Here is a 15,937-nt window from a genome sequence, read left to right as displayed (position 1 = left end):
CGCCTTCGGCTGAAATAGCGCACACTTTTCACATGAGTTAAGAGTCATGTCCTGAGCTCAGACACCAAAGACACATTTTGTATGGGTCCGTGACTGACATCTACTTCCTGCAGTTTTGGTATAGATTGAAACCTGTCATTTTTGGTGGGGAAAGTGTTCCCTTTCACACTGTCAAAAAGTTTGGGAGTTGTAAGAAACGACAAAATTTGGGAGCAGAGCTCCGGGTCTAAATCTGAAGGTGCAGAAATAAAGAAGTGACATCAGTATGCAGGGGTGGCGCTGATATGCGGCTTTGCTCAGTCGCATATGGGGAGGTGTGGATCAGACAGAGAAGTGCACGATGCAACCATTCGGCACACAAGAGCACTGCTATGAAAAAATCTACAGATCCAGTCTAGCGCCTGGCGGATATGCTAAGGCACGGAAACACTGGTTAGAAAGATCCATTAGAAAAGTAGAACAATGGTACATGTTGAACATCCAGTCATTAAGACGTTTTCTAAATTTACACTTCGAAGGTGTAAAATGGTGTTGCCCGATGAAACGTGTACAGCCTTCCCTTAAATGATCAGGATGAAAGATTTTAATGTCAGTAAAATAGCCCTCTGTTGCAGAAGGTTGATGTGAAGAACATGTTTTTCTCGTTCAGGGAACACTGCATCTTTTTTTTAGGCAGTTGTGGTAAATAAGGCAGCAGGTGAGAACTTTGAAAAGGAAATCCTTTAGGGGACATCTCAATCTGATTAGCCAGTCCGGACTGATTACATGGATTTAGGAGGTTATGAGGGCCAGTATCTTCTGAAATCATCACACAAGGTTTGGCTTTAGGGTTAGAATCGAGCGACATCCTCCATGAAACAATTTTTCCAACATGGAACGCCATCCCATGCTCATATCCAGCACCGTGAAGAAAACTGCAGTCACAATTCTCTTGGGTTACATAGAAGCACAATCACACCTGAAGAGTGTGTAAGTGGTATTCTATATGGAAGTAAATTACATGTATGTTCTACTATACCAAAATGTGGTAGTCACAAAAAGTTTTGTTACACAGGTTTAAAAGAAGCAGGTTGTGAACAGAAAACACGAGAATCATTTCTGTTGCCATCCTTAGAAGCGTTTCACTTTCGATAAAACAGCAATGTATACATTTCCTTTAAGTCTATCCAAAATGTTTTCTTTCGCTTGTCAGAAGATGGTTTCCATTTCATGTAAGTCAATGAGGACTCAGGTCTTCATTCAAACTACAGTAATCAGAGTGTGTCTCTATTGTAGCTAGGTTAGGCATGGCTTCCAATGATTACCAACATTCCATACAAACCACTTTTAATTAGAATTGCAAGCTTTTGTGAAATAATTTAGCGGCTTCATTGGCTTGTGTACGCAGACAAGTGCAAGAATGCACAAAATCTCAGTTAAAAAAAACGTGAAATGTTTTGAAACTTCTACAAAAGTATACTCTTTACAGCAAAAAATGTACTACGCCATTGCCGCTCTCTTTGCCATTAGCATATACAACGATTTAAGCTCATGTTTAATTAAGGATGCCTCCAGAAGAACATAAAGGAGCCATAAATCTCGGTAAGATAAAAGCCCCTTTCTGTGAATAACCCTCGTGAGGATTAGTAAAGGAATGATGCAATAAACAGCTGATGATCTTTCCAGCAAGTCACATAACTGGAAGAAGCCCTGAAAAAGTGAACATGAAGAGTTAACAACAGAACAAATTAAGTTTGACATACTCTGTGTACATGGTGCTTTTTTCCTACACAAATTGCTCACTGTGTTTCTCAGAATATTCACACATCTAAACCATCGGCTACCTTACAGAAAGAAGCAATACATGTAGAAGGAGCATACCTGGTTCCCACGGTGCCATCACCGGAGTCTTGACTTCCTGCCTCACTTGGAGTGCTCACAGATTTGGAAGATGGAGACGTAGGAGGAGGGACTAAATAGTGAAACAGACATGTATCCGCTGTTACTACCCGTAGAGGTTGCACTGCTTATGAGGTTTCCAAATCAATTCAACATGAAGTATTTGAAATCATAATAACAGTCAAATTAAAATAGAAAATGATGGAAAAACAAAAGATACATGGATGAAAATGAATAATAGAAAAAAGGGGGAAGAAGACAAAGTTAAAATGGCATGCTTTTCATGCAAATCGCTATATGGTTTTTAATGCATTAGGGTTTCGCAATGAAAACATGAATACTATGACATGATAATGTTTGATCTTTGACTGTTATACAGGCTACGCTGACACTAACGTCTAACGGGGAACAGAACTACTCAGACCAAATATACTTCTCAGGCATCAGCAGTTTCTGAACTAACTTACTCCCTTCCTTTACTAGGGAAGGAAAATGGAGCTAAATTAGGAAAATGTATTCAGTACTACTGGAGCCCCCAACTCAAAGGGAGACTCATAACAAAGTGTTCAAAACATGTACGCAACTCCAGATGTCTGCGAGTCTAGCGAGACCATTTTTAATATAGTAGTAGTGAGGATTTCTTGCCCAAAATGAGAAGCAAAGGGGAGACGTACAGCCCCAAAAGGCAACAACAAAGACTTACATTTATACACCTGTGATCACTGCTAATCTAATCTGCTTACACTCCGTTTAAAATACAGAGCCTTCAGCGTGGGCACTCATTACAAAGAGGGTATCACATAAAGACTGGGTATGCACGTTTGTAAGAATTAGCACTTTAAAAAAAAAATCCTTTTTATGCGCTAATCAAATTTTCAGCACTTTACAACACTCGATAGAGCTGCAAAACTACCTTATTCTATCACGAGCTCCACAAAAATGTCCTATAAACAGATAATCTTAAACTGTATCTCGGTTTGCATATTTGTTTAACCTACAGTGCAGATTTGTGTACGTAAATGGCCATTACTAACTAAATAAAAATAACAACATATTTAAAATTATCCTAAAACATACCTAGTAATATGGAAAATGTAAATGATTCTTAAAAAAAGAGAATATGTCTGGAAATTGATGCATAAAAAGCAGCATGCTTTTGGAAATGAATTTTTAACACAATGGCAACATGCAATAGTAACAAAAAACTTTGTGGACACGAAATTGGTTTCTTTTTTGCCAATCTTCGTCTCATGCATAAAATGTGCATTGGGTAAAAAAAAAAGTCAAATGAAAACTTCTCAACAATCAATAAACACATTGAATCTGTGTTCTTAGCAGCGTTTCGAATATAGAACCGTATGAATAAAAGTATTTGTAACATTTTAGTCGTACAAAGCTTACAAGTTTAAACACACTTTAAATAAATGTACATTAGTCATGATTTCAGGCGACATACGAACAGTTGAAAGAGATGAAGCACGTCTCGTGTCTGCGGTTTTTCTCTTGGCCTGCCTCGCCTCAAAGACGTTTTACACAATGATGTAAATGTTAAACGCTCATTCTAACTAAAAATTATAAAAGCGTTTATTTGCGATGAACGATAACAATTTACAACCTTATGTGTAAAAGGACAAGGAAATAAATGAACTTAAAGGTTTTCACAGGACACCAATTATTTAAAGCTGAATTTCCAGAACGGGGTCCACACAAGTTATGTTTCGAAAGCACTATCTTTGGACTACTACTGCCATCTGCCGGACAAACGCTGGCCACTGCAGCTAAATGAACAGAACCAGTTGGCTGCTAGCATTCCTTAAAGAACAAATCTATTAGAACGTATTGAAAAAGGATCTCCAGACTCACTGGTGGCGTAGAGAATTAAAGTAGTTTGTAAGCTGCATGTTTTCAGTAAAGCAACGTGCGTTCTAGTAAAAGCTCTGGGAACTGGAGTGATATCGAGCACTGCTACGTTGATACGTTCTTGTGACTGGTGAAGAGCAGCACATCCTCTGTACCAAGTGCGTCACTGGTCTGATGCTGTAAATTAAGTACTATTATCCCTTAAAATATCCCTCACACTCTACAATCATAGCATGTAGAAACAAGCATTGCCACAGCCTTAAGATATAGCGTTGGTCGCCTGCCTTTTTTTAAATCTTGGTCAATGCTTGCTTTGTTTGTCGTGTTTTTACAAAACTTTATTGTTGGGGAAGCTACTGGGCCCTCCTTAATCTTAAAAAAACACTAGCTAAAAGCAAAAAGCACACATTGTCAGATAATGCCAGCTGGTACTGATACTGTGAATTTAGCCAACGGCTGATTGAAGTGGGCCAATCCTACAGCCCCAAGCTGAAGGGGGCTTATGACATTTTTAGTAAGAACAGACCAATGGATGAAGAGGGCTGTTGTTAGACCCTATATTATACAAACCGTTTTAGTACAATGAAAAGGTCTTCGTTCATTCCATATGTAAAAAAACACCAATGTCAAGGCTATAGAAGAGCACATGAACTATGCCCCCAGCCACTAAGGCGCGCACACGTGTAGCTCCCAATCGGATCTCAAGCCCTCAGTCCATCAAAAGCAGCGGCTGGTGAATGGTCCATAGGACAGATGATGAATGGCTCCTTTGAGACGGTGGTCATTCTGGCAAAACTAAAGGAAACTTCAGTATCCCCTTTACAGCAGAATGCTCACATTGGATACAAAAGACCATTGGTCTCTCGCCTATGTAAACTTTCACTAAAATATTCTTGAAATGGCTGCCAAGATTCAATCTCAATTTTAAATTAAGTAGAGAAACCCTTTACCACCTTAGCAATCAAGCTTTAACCGGAGGAGAGAGACTTAAACTGCCCTTCCTAATCTGCTATCGTCTTTAATACCAAGGATCTAGGAGGCATTGCCCTGTTAAAGCTTTGGACCTATTGGTGGCCTTCAACATCCTTGATCACAGCTTTCTTATTCAAAGAATGAGAGCGATGGCTTGTTGGAGGCAGTAGCGGAAAGGTTTTCATCTGTGTGGCCCTGCTATTGTGTAATGTTTACATTAAACCTCCTACAGGACATCGTATGCTCCCCTCAATATTAAATTTCACAACTATGCCTACGATACACAGGTGGCGATTATGGAACTGGCAGCAAGAAGATATCGAGGTCTTCAGTTTCATAGAACAAATGAATAGGCTCCAACTTAAGGAGTCTCAATGGGAGGTGTGGGGGGGGGGGGTAGGTTCATGATCTTAGTGATAAACCCGACTCTTAACCCGTTTAGCGCGTCGAACATTCCGCCCCAGTGCGGACGTTCGACCGCGCTAACGGGATTCGGACGTCCAACGGTCGTGCGCAGCACCAGCGAGGTAGTGCACGCGACGACCGTTGGACGTTCGCAGCACGGAAAGGGTTAAAAGAAATACAATCAAGAGTCATTTTCTAGTTTAAAGTTAGGGTATACACCCATCTAAAGGCACAGCCAATACTTTAGGGGTGAACTTTGTTCACAGAATGCATCAATTCAGCCAAGTTAATGCAGTCCTTTCACATACCAACCATCATCCTTCACAACAAAGTGGGCTGAGAAATATACACCACTAGGGGTGTGTGAGGGCCTTTGCTCCTTATTGGAGCTATCCCCTTCCTGCCTTCCTTCTCTTACCTAGCATCTCAGCACCCATTGACCTTCCAGAGCCCCTCCATAGGAATTGCATACCTCTTGTTCTACTGCTTGAGGCCTCCTTGCTGCTTTAAGGAGAGAGGATCATCTCCTTTAACCCATAACTACCAGAGTGACTCCAAGGGTCAGTTGGCTGACCTTCTGTTCTGAGTTACAGGGACACAACCAGCTCCAGAGGCCTCCCTGCAACTGCCCAGCTAACCTGCTGCAACTGGCCCTTCAACTGGACCTGCCTCAGCACCGCTGGCCTCTGTTGGTGTAAGTTTCTGATCCCCAGAGGTGCCTCAGCACGTCCTGGACGCTTGGCATGCATCAGTTGGGCTCCTCTTGTTAAATCCTACAGTTTTGCAGTCTGAGTGCCTCACTTTCAGTAGTTAACTTTTTCAGCAGAACTACCATGGTCTCTGTATCAGGCCAGCACTCTATCATGGTCGGCCTGGACTTGTGAATTTGTCCTGGTCTAGCGTGACAAGATATCCACAGTTAGCTCCTTCTGCTTCTTGCCACCATTTCCAAAACTTTAAAATAGCATATAGTCGGTTCTACTGATGTACTTTTTGGCATTTTGGTCTCAAATTGTTAATTCAATTTTTCAGTTTTTCTAAATTAGTGTGCAACTTTTATTGTGTTGTGTTTTCAATTTATTATTGTTTAGGTGGTGCATAAATACTTTAAACATTGCCTCTAAGTTAAGCCTGACTGTTTTCGTGCCAAGCTAACATAGGGTTAAGCACAGGTTAATTTAGCAACTTTTTAGGTTCACCTTGACAAAGATAGTGGTTGTTGCTTGTTTAGGGCTTACAACGCCCAGAACCAATAACCCAATTTCTCCCAACAATATAAGTAGGACTTGTTCATTTCATGTTTATTGTTAGTGGAGTTCAGATTTTTTCCATTTAATTCAAAGATAGAACTCAATTACCCTGGAACCAGTGCTTGATCTCTAAAGGTTATCTGCAAAAGGTTATCCACCCATGCAAAGTCAAAGACCCAACCAGATCAGAGAGAAAGGTGAGCAAACTCCATGCCAAATGCTATAGTCCCTGCTCAACCTTGTGTAAACCACCTTTAGTTTTTTTGCCAATTAGTCTAAGGAGGCTTATACGCCGCTTAATATGTGTTACTGACCTTTGATGATTAGTCTTGGAATGCATGTGATCAATGTCATGGGTGGGAGGCAAATACTACTCCAATTAACTTTGTAGCCACACCTTCCCAACCCACAGGAGCCATCTTTTATATAGCTTCTCTTTAGGTATATTAATACATAAACAATTACCACATTTTAAGGGTAGAACAATTAAATAATTGGGGTAGGGAACTTATTCTTCCATCTTGCTGCTGGCCTTCAGTTTCATGCCTAGCCACAAATATGTCTGTATTTTGGCAACTGGCAATGTTCCCTTTTATCAAGTTGTTATCTAAACCTTTTCTACCAACACTTACTGTTGAGTTCTCTGGAATTCAACTTCTCAAATCATCATCTTTTCACAAACACTGGCTTGGCCAGCTACAGCTTAAGATATGTTACGGCTCACTCCTCTAGGTTCTCTCTTAATTAATTTATTTATAAAGAATCACTGCGATTTCCCATCTCCCCTCTTTAGTTTCACCCTCCTTATAGATCAATAGGATGTGGTTATATTTTCATGATTTGTAGTTAGGATGGTGTGCTCACACTCACATTTTACTCATAAGAACTAGAGAACATTCTGAAATACCCTCCTGCTAGAATTCTGGATTGACACAGGTCATGCTTACTTGCACAAGATTAGAATTAAATCAAGCTGAGAGAAGGTTTTACCTGTGTGTGTGTGGAGTACTGGGGACCGAACATTAATGCACAGGCCATCTTAAGATTCAGTTACATCTATGAGTTCAGTACGCCAAATACCCCAAATTTCTCCTAAATCCCTGTTTGGACAATGTTTCCCTTGCTGTCATAAGTTTATTCATCTGCCTAATGGAGCTTCTAGAAGTTCACTTCAACATGGCGGCTGAAGTGCCTATAGACGCTTGACAAGTCTCTGAACAAAGACCTATTCTACCGGAGTTGAGCTACAAGCCAAACTTCATCTCCAATGCCTTTCTGCACCACTAACGGCTTCCCTTTGGCTCACTGATCACGTCCTCTTTAGTGAACTGACTTTGCTGTAAATATCTATGGCAATTCTGCATTTCATTGTGGTGAGGTATTTAACTGTGCCGTCTTATTCTGAATTTGGCAGACATGGGATGACTTGGGCGAGTTTCATTAACATGATATCTACATTTGTTTGGCAAATATAATTAAGAACTCCGTGCAGGATATTGGGCGCCAGGAAAGCACCTGCAATCTTCCGAACACCAGCTGCTTCTTTTATAATGCCCGTTGTATATCAGTCATAATGGCACAATGTCAAAAAGACAATGCTTTAAATAGAAAAAAAACATGTTAAATAAAGCCACACTTTACTGTTAGCTCAGTTACCCCTTAATCACCGAGTAAGTGAGCATGTGAATTTTCAGAGCCATGTATATCCATTTACTTGTTAAAAGCTTTAGCCTAAAAGATTCTCTCACTTTATTTATTCAAAAAGACTGACTGCAATCTTGTTCATTTTTGTATAGCACTTGAATAGAAGTGTGAGTGCTTTATGTTGTTAGGTCTAGATAATAGAGGTGTTGTGAGGAATAGTTATTTTGGAGGAAAAAGGCACACGTAGCTTGGGTTTAGGTAGCAGTATTACTTACAGTAAATTATACAATACTAAAATCTATGACACTTGTTAAAACATCGAAGAACTAAATGTTTGTCAAAGGAAGTTGCATGCAGAATGCAATGCAATATTTTAATTCTGGAACGACTGTCCAACAAAAATACAATCAGTCGTGTCAAGTGCACCTTGCTTTAAAATGGTTGCAATTTGTAGTGAATTAAGTCTTGCTACAACTGGGTAGACAGGATCTGGACGTATGTCCCAGATACATTCTTGCTGTAGCATATTAAAGGCACAATGATCTGCAGATTAAGCAGACAGGCATCCCCAGACAAAGGCTACTTCCAGAGTCTGGAAGAGTGCATATTGTTTCAGTTTGATATTTTTTTCTACAAAAATTATAAATTACTTTCTGGTGGATACTCTATCTATACCTCAGATTCCTCAACTTGTGAATAACTCCAGGAGTCACATTGGATACAGAAAGAATTGATCCAGAATTTTTTTTAGAGCACTTCTCCCACACACCCGCAGGTGGCGTTGTGCGGTACCAGGTCGACTTCATTCTGCTTTGGAGGTGACTCGAGAACCACATATAATTGCCACCTGTGCGCGCTGACAGTTTCTTTCAAGACTTGATCTTCACTGTCGAACATGGATGTCAACAACTGATCATATGCAACAGTGGGGCTGATTTATGTTTTGGGACAATTTTAGATGGAGAAGTCACCATTCTACATGACAGAGAGGTGGGAGGGAGGGTGGTGAGGGGTCTGCAGTTAGATAGAGTAGCCACCAGAAAGAGAGTTACCCAAGGTAAGTAACTTGTTTTTCTGGATTGATACTTCTAACAGCAGGTTCCTCACCGTGTGCACAGATACCAAAGCAGTAGCTCCCAAGTTGGTGGTTCTGCAGAGTGATTCATAGTAAAAGGTTCTGCAGGACTGAACGTGCGAAATGCCCCTCCCACCGATTCGGATTATCAAGGCAGTAGTGCTTTGTGAACATGTGCACTGATGGCCATGAGACGGCATGATTGATGTCCAGAACAGGCAGCTTTGGATCTGGTTGAAAGAGTTTTCATCCCCTCTAGAGGCTGCTTCTTGGCCAATGCATAGCAAATCTGATCACAGAGAACTATCCTCAATATGGTCAATTTCTGCACTAAATTACTTTTCTTGGCAACAGAGAACCCCAAGCGCTAAACATCGACCTGATGTTTCCTGGTATGTTTGATCCAAAAGATGGAGTTTTTCCCCTTTCATAAGGTGAGGTGAGGCAAAGAATGTCAGAAGAGTGATGGATGTATAAACATGACAGGATGTCGCAACCTTTGGCAAAAATGCCACCTCAGTCTACCTCACCAGTTTATCTGAGAAAAAGGAGATTTAAGGTGGCTAAAAGGAGAGAACTTGTAATTCACACAATGAGCTGAGGTTATCTGAATGATAAAGTGTCTTGAGAGTTAGTAGACAAAGGACATTTGTGAATTAGCTCGAAGTGGCGCAGTGGATTAAAGCATCCACTGTAGGGGCCTGAGTTCGACCTCATGGTCACAGGTTCTAATCCCAGCGGGTCCACTCAGCCTTTCATCCATCTGAGGTTGGTAAAATGAGTACCACTGAGTTGTGTAATAATATACATCTGTTATTCAGCACCTTGAGACCCTTGGATGATACGTGAAATGTAGAAATACACATGTTATGTTATGTTAATTCTTTTTTTTTTTTTTTTTTAATATTTTTATTAAGATGTTTTGCAATTATATACAGGGCACGGCAATATTAATAAAAAAAAGAAAAATAAATGCATGACATTAAGGAAGAACAACCAATTAACCATCAACAGGCGAGATAAAGAAAGCAGCATACAGTTAAAACAAAGGAGTAAGATAACTTGAACCAAAGTGTTGTTCCAAATTGTATAACCTAAATGTAATCAAACAGAGTTATCCTTTCCTAATCTTTCCGCACAGTCAAATAAATGTCTCCCATTATTACCAACATAACCATTTATATCTCATATATGAACCTCATTTAACCAAGTTACAGACAGACCTCAATTTTATGCTATTAAATCATCTTTCCACCGTGTTATAGGATCCCATATTATCTTGCCTAGCTTCCTTCCCCTTTTTCCCTTCCTTGCATAAATCTCTTTCTCCACATTGTATGTTGTTAATAACTTAGCCAGCCATTTATGAAAAGTAGGTGGTGTAGGGTCAATCCATGCAGAGGCTATACATAATCTCATAACAGATATTGCAACAAATAAAAATTCCCTCCCACAAAAGGGTCGTACATCCTCAACATTGACTCCTAGTAGAATAGTTCCGGGGGTTAACACAATTTCAGTTCCTAAAATTTTGTTTATGAAACATTCAATGTCTTTTTTTAGTAGGTCTAGATGAGGGCATGTAGCAAATACGTGTTGTAAATCAGCATCCAAGCTTCCGCACCTATAGCACTTAATACCCACTGTACCTCCCCATTGTGCTATTTTAGCGGGTGTAAAATATAAATGATATAGTGTTTTATAATGTTGCGCCTGCAATGGTGCTGAACATAACAAAGAATAACCCTTTTCTAAAGAGATACCAAAACTTTCGAAACTAATATTAAGATTGTCCTTCCATTTTTCACTCCATTTTTGGTAGTCGTCCTGTTTTGCTTTTATCAGTTCAGCATATAGTCTTTTGATTGTGCAATCTTGCCCCCCTTGAATTATCTCCATAATTGAGTTACGCCTAAATCCCAGAACGCCTCCTTTTTTGTTTAGAAGAAAACTCCTAATTTGTAAATATTTAAAGAATTGCCTAGTTTCTAGGTTAAATCTAGCTTGTAAATCTGAGAATTGAAGAATCCCCTGATCCCCCTTTACATCCCCTATAGTTCTAATTCCCCTGATTTCCCACTCTGCAAATATAGGCCCCGAGAAGATATCTTGTGGGAGGTTTAGATTATGTGAAAGTCTCGTATACGAATTATATTTCCCCAGACCTATTTTTTTAGCGAAGCTTTTCCAGATTTCATATGCTGCTATAATCGCCTTAAACTTAGTCCTCTTATAATAGCTGGCCTCTGTGAATTTCAGCAAAACATCCTTCGCTTCCATTCCCAAGGTTAATCCATAGATTGCTAATGATCCGAATTTACTCCATACTTCTGATTCTTCCCCTCCCAGCATACCAATCATATTCTGTAGAGCCGCCGCCCAATAATAAGATTTTAAATCTGGAACTCCCTAGCCTCCCCTTTCTCTCGGCAGTGTCAAGAATCTAAGGGCTCTTCTCGTTTTCCCCTTTGCCCAAATGAATCTATTTATTATACACTCCAGTTTTTTAAATATTTTACCATCAAATAATAAAGGTATTTCTCTAAATAAATATAAAAATTTTGGGAGTATCAGCATTTTTACTATATTCGACCGCCCCACTATTGACAAATGCAACTTATCCCACCTATCCAAGTCTTTCTCTACTTTCTTGATCAAAGGATTGATATTCTTTTCTACTAAGATATCCAGGTCTGACATTATGATAACCCCTAAGTACGTTCCTTCCTGTACCACTCGATTGTCTATACACGAGGTAAATGAGTTTTTTATTATCTGTGTTTTAGATGTATTTAATTTATACCCCGATATCTTTCCAAATTTCATCGCCTCAAGTTCAAGGTGTTCTATAGATTCAGAGGGATTTGGAGAGATTACAGCAATGTCATCTGCGTAAGCAAAAATTTTACAGTGCCCAATGAGTGTTGTTAAAGGTGCTATCATCTCGGATGCTTCTATTCTGCGTATTAATGGGTCCATATATATGGCAAACAATAACGGTGAGCAAGGGCACCCTTGTCTAGTCCCTCTTTTTATTTGGAATTGGCCCGTATTTCCACCATTCACTCGTACAGTTGCTACCGGTTTTAGATAAAGAGTTTGTAGGGCTTTAATAAAACCTTGTCTAATACCTGTTCTTGCTAAAGCATACCAAAGGTAGCCCCAGGAGACCCGATCAAATGCTTTTTCTGCGTCAAGTAACATCACTGCAATCGGGTCTCCTGTGACTGACGTTACATCTAATAACGTTATTACTTTTCGTATGTGGTGGGTAGTTCCTCTCCCTGGTATAAAACCGTGTTGGCAGCTACTGACAATTTTATCAATGACTCTTGCAAGCCTTGATGCCAATTCTTTGGAAAAGACTTTTACGTCCGCATTGAGTAAAGTTATAGGCCTGTACGATCCTGGATCTTCCGGGTTTTTCCCTTTCTTTAATATTACTACCACCTCAGCGCTCCCCCATGACTTAGGTGGTGATTTGCCCAGCTGTGCCAATTGCATCACCTTCGTTATTTCTTCTATCAAGCAGTCCCAAAATACTTTATAAAATTCTATAGGAATTTGATCAGGACCTGCTGCTTTACCAGAGGGCAGATTCCATATTGCCTCCTTAATTTCTTCTATCTGCAAAGCTCCCTCTAACCCATCTGCTTCCTCTTCCTTGATTATGTCTATAGGAATCTCTTGGAGGTACTCCTTCATTTCTTCCTTATCTCTTTGAGAATCACGACCCTCTAGTTCATCGTCATACAACTTCTCGTAAAATGTCCTAAAAACTTCTCTTATTTCGTTCGACTCTGAATGAACCGTGCCAGATGTATCCCTAATTTCTCTAACTATACCTACGGCTTCTTGTTGCCTTGTCCGAGTATCCAAGATTCTGCCTACTGACTCGCTTAACTCATAACACTTCTCTCTTTAAATATTATAAATTTTCGCTGCTTTACTAGCAATTTCGCCCTCTGCCTCACCTTTAGCTTTCACTAGCTCTAACCAAGCCTTTTCCAAATCCCTCCCCGACAAAACACTATTTTCTAAGTTTTCCTCTGCCTTCAAGACCTTCTGAGCTAGTTCTGAATTCCTCAGCTGGGTTTGTTTTCTTTTATAAGAATTGTAGCTCTTTGTTTCCCCTCGTATTCCAGCTTTAAAGGTGTCCCAGACCACTCCCATTTCTGCTGTATCCCTATTAAAAGTAAAAAAATCAATAATCCATTTATTCATGTGTTCTATATACTTTTCGTCTTTCAATAACTCTCTTTCGAAAGTCCAATTTGTGTATTGTCTAGTGTTTGTTTTTGTTGCTATAGTGAGTACTAAAGGGTTGTGATCACTAAGGATCCGTGGCAGCCTTTCGATCTTTGAATTTGAAATAGTGGTACTTGAAATGAAGAAATAATCTAATCTTGCACATGTTCGATGCGGAGCAGAGTAATATGTAAAGCCTTTATTATCCATTCTCTTTTTCCCCCACACATCTGAGAGAGCATTGTTTAAAACCAGACTATGTAGTGCCTGGTTTACTTTTTTTTCCTGCCTTTATATTTTCCAAAGGAACCCAGCCCTAATCCATCTGCTCCATTAATATTGAAATCACCTCCCAATATAATTTTTGGTGCCCATGTTGCTAACTCAACATCTAAAAATTGGAAGATATCAGGGTCATCCTCTGTTGAGCCATAAACAGTTGCAAACGTTATCCACTCTCCATCGATAAAGCACTCAACCATTGGCCCATCTTCCCCATTTGTCCTGTGCTTTCTTCCTGGTTAAAATATTATTATTCCTAGCTAAAATAGCTACCCCACTTTTTTTAACCCCTTGACTTGAGTGCACTAGCAGGTGAAATCCTAGCTGAGTCAGAACATGTGCTTGTGTTGTCATAATATGAGTTTCCTGTATAAATACAAAATCCAGATTCATTTGTTTCAAGGCTAGCGCTATTTTTGCTCTTTTTTGGGGATCATTTAGACCACATACATTCCATGTTACAGCCCTAACACCCATCATACACATTCTCAGATATCTTTTCCCTCCTACACTCTCTTCTGTACACTATCCATTTAGTTATCCAGCATATTATCATCACTCCATTAGCGGTTTCCTATATTTCCTCCTTTACATTTTCTCCACCCCACCTGTTCCCCTTGACTAGAAAATGTCCTTTTTGAACTCCATCTCTCTATTGTGTGTCGTGCCGTGCCCTGTTCCCCCCGTGCAACCCACCCCGCACCCCCTTCTCTTCCCCCCCCCTTTCCCTTACTGGCAAATAGGTCAATCCTGACCTATATGTGACAGCCGCACCCCCCCAGGGGAGTTTCCTCCAGCCACTCCCCCTTGATACATCATTTTGAAACTTTAAACCAGGTTATTCAAAGAAAAGAAAAAGGCTCAGTTATCTCTTTGTAATAGAAGCTACTTGTTTTAAGCTCTCTATACGATCAGATTGTATATTTCGGTCCCTGTGTGTTCTCTCTTCTCGAAGAAAAGTCAAATATTCTTGCGCAACGATTTCAGAAAAGAAGATTCTGAACTGTCCATTAAAGCCTACTTTGAGGCGGGAAGGGAACAACAAGTAGGCTTCACAACCTAAATTCTGAAATGGTACTATGAGTTGCCGCATACGCCATCTTCTTTCCACTGTTGTATGGCAAAAGTCTGGGCGGGCAAAGAAGGTTATGTCTTTATAAGTACGTTTCTTCATGGGTTTAGCTTTCATTATCACTTCCTCTCTTATCAGATAGTTTCCCACATAAACAAGAATCGCCCTTGCTCTTACACCCGCACTACCCTTTTTCTGTACAAGGGGAAAACGGTGCGCTCGTTGCACTTCTTTGTCCCAGTCCCATGCGTCCATCTCTGGAAACGCGCCTTTCAACAAATCTACGACAAAGGCTCTTATATCTCCTCCTTCCTTGCCTTCCTCCACTCCAAGCAGTCTTATATTATTTCTCCTCTGACGATTTTCGAAGTCTTCCAACTACCAGAGTATGTCAGATTCTGTTTCCCCCTGCATCTGCCTGAATTCTTGGATCTTTACCATCTCATCCTCTATTTTTCCAGTCCTCTGTTCTACCTCCGTCAATCTACCTGTTGCTTCAGCATACATTTCCTGTACTTTGTGGAGAGATCTCTGTATTTTCTTGTTGGCACGCTTGGCTCTTTGCCTTTCCAGCCGGGCTTCCCCTTGTATCTGTTGCATTGTGGAGAGTAAAAGATCAAATTTATCCTTGTGCGGGTCTATATCTGACTTATCCCGATCCGGCACTTTAGATATGTTCTTTTGCGACATGGTTCCTCTCTTGCTATTTCTTACTCGGGATCTTCCCCTAGTCTTATGAGTTTTCCTTTTAATTTTGGGTTTCGGATTACTTTCTTTCACCACTCTACTCTGCGCCTTCTCTAGACGTAGGGAACAAGTCTCAGACTCTTGGGATTCACTCAGTGAAGAATTCTCCGGCTCTACAGAAGAAGTGAACGGTGATTCCGTCTCCTCTTCCTCCTCTTCCTCCGCCTCCTCCTCCTCCATCTCCATCAACTCATTGTAATCACTATCATCGCTATACAGTGACTTTTTAGCAGAGAACAAAGGTTTAGTTTCACCCTTGCCCTTACCCTTATCCTTAGGGATTGCTCCTTGGTTTGATACTGGTACTTTCTTAACTCCAGTTGCTGCTACAGTTAAAATTGTAGCTTGTGATTTAACTATGTTGCCAATATTCAGCCCTTCTTCTATGCTAAAGGCAGTCTCAACAGCTGCACATTCATCACCGCTTTTTGCAGCATCAGGCTCATTTACAGGCTCCTTTACACTTTTACATGAACAATCCGCCAAAGCTCCTGATTGCACAGA

General features: G+C 40.3%; 1 protein-coding gene across 4 annotated transcripts in view; it reads right to left on the bottom strand.

Annotated features, from left to right (window-relative positions):
* Positions 1 to 15,937, bottom strand: part of DYNC1I2 (dynein cytoplasmic 1 intermediate chain 2) — a 476,044-nt gene that overhangs the window by 285,904 nt on the left and 174,203 nt on the right. For all 4 annotated transcript variants that reach the window (XM_086956121.1, XM_086956122.1, XM_086956123.1 and 1 more), the window contains exon 4: positions 1,861 to 1,951. In XM_086956121.1, the coding sequence (XP_086812247.1) occupies positions 1,861 to 1,951 (91 nt within the window). The remainder of the gene's footprint in view (positions 1 to 1,860; positions 1,952 to 15,937) is intronic.

This window comes from Lissotriton vulgaris, chromosome 2_1 (assembly GCF_964263255.1).
Source record: "Lissotriton vulgaris chromosome 2_1, aLisVul1.2, whole genome shotgun sequence".
In the NCBI taxonomy this organism is placed as follows: Eukaryota; Metazoa; Chordata; class Amphibia; order Caudata; family Salamandridae; genus Lissotriton; species Lissotriton vulgaris.
The sequence above is the reverse complement of the archived record's forward strand: the minus strand, read 5'-3'. Positions and strand labels throughout refer to the sequence as shown.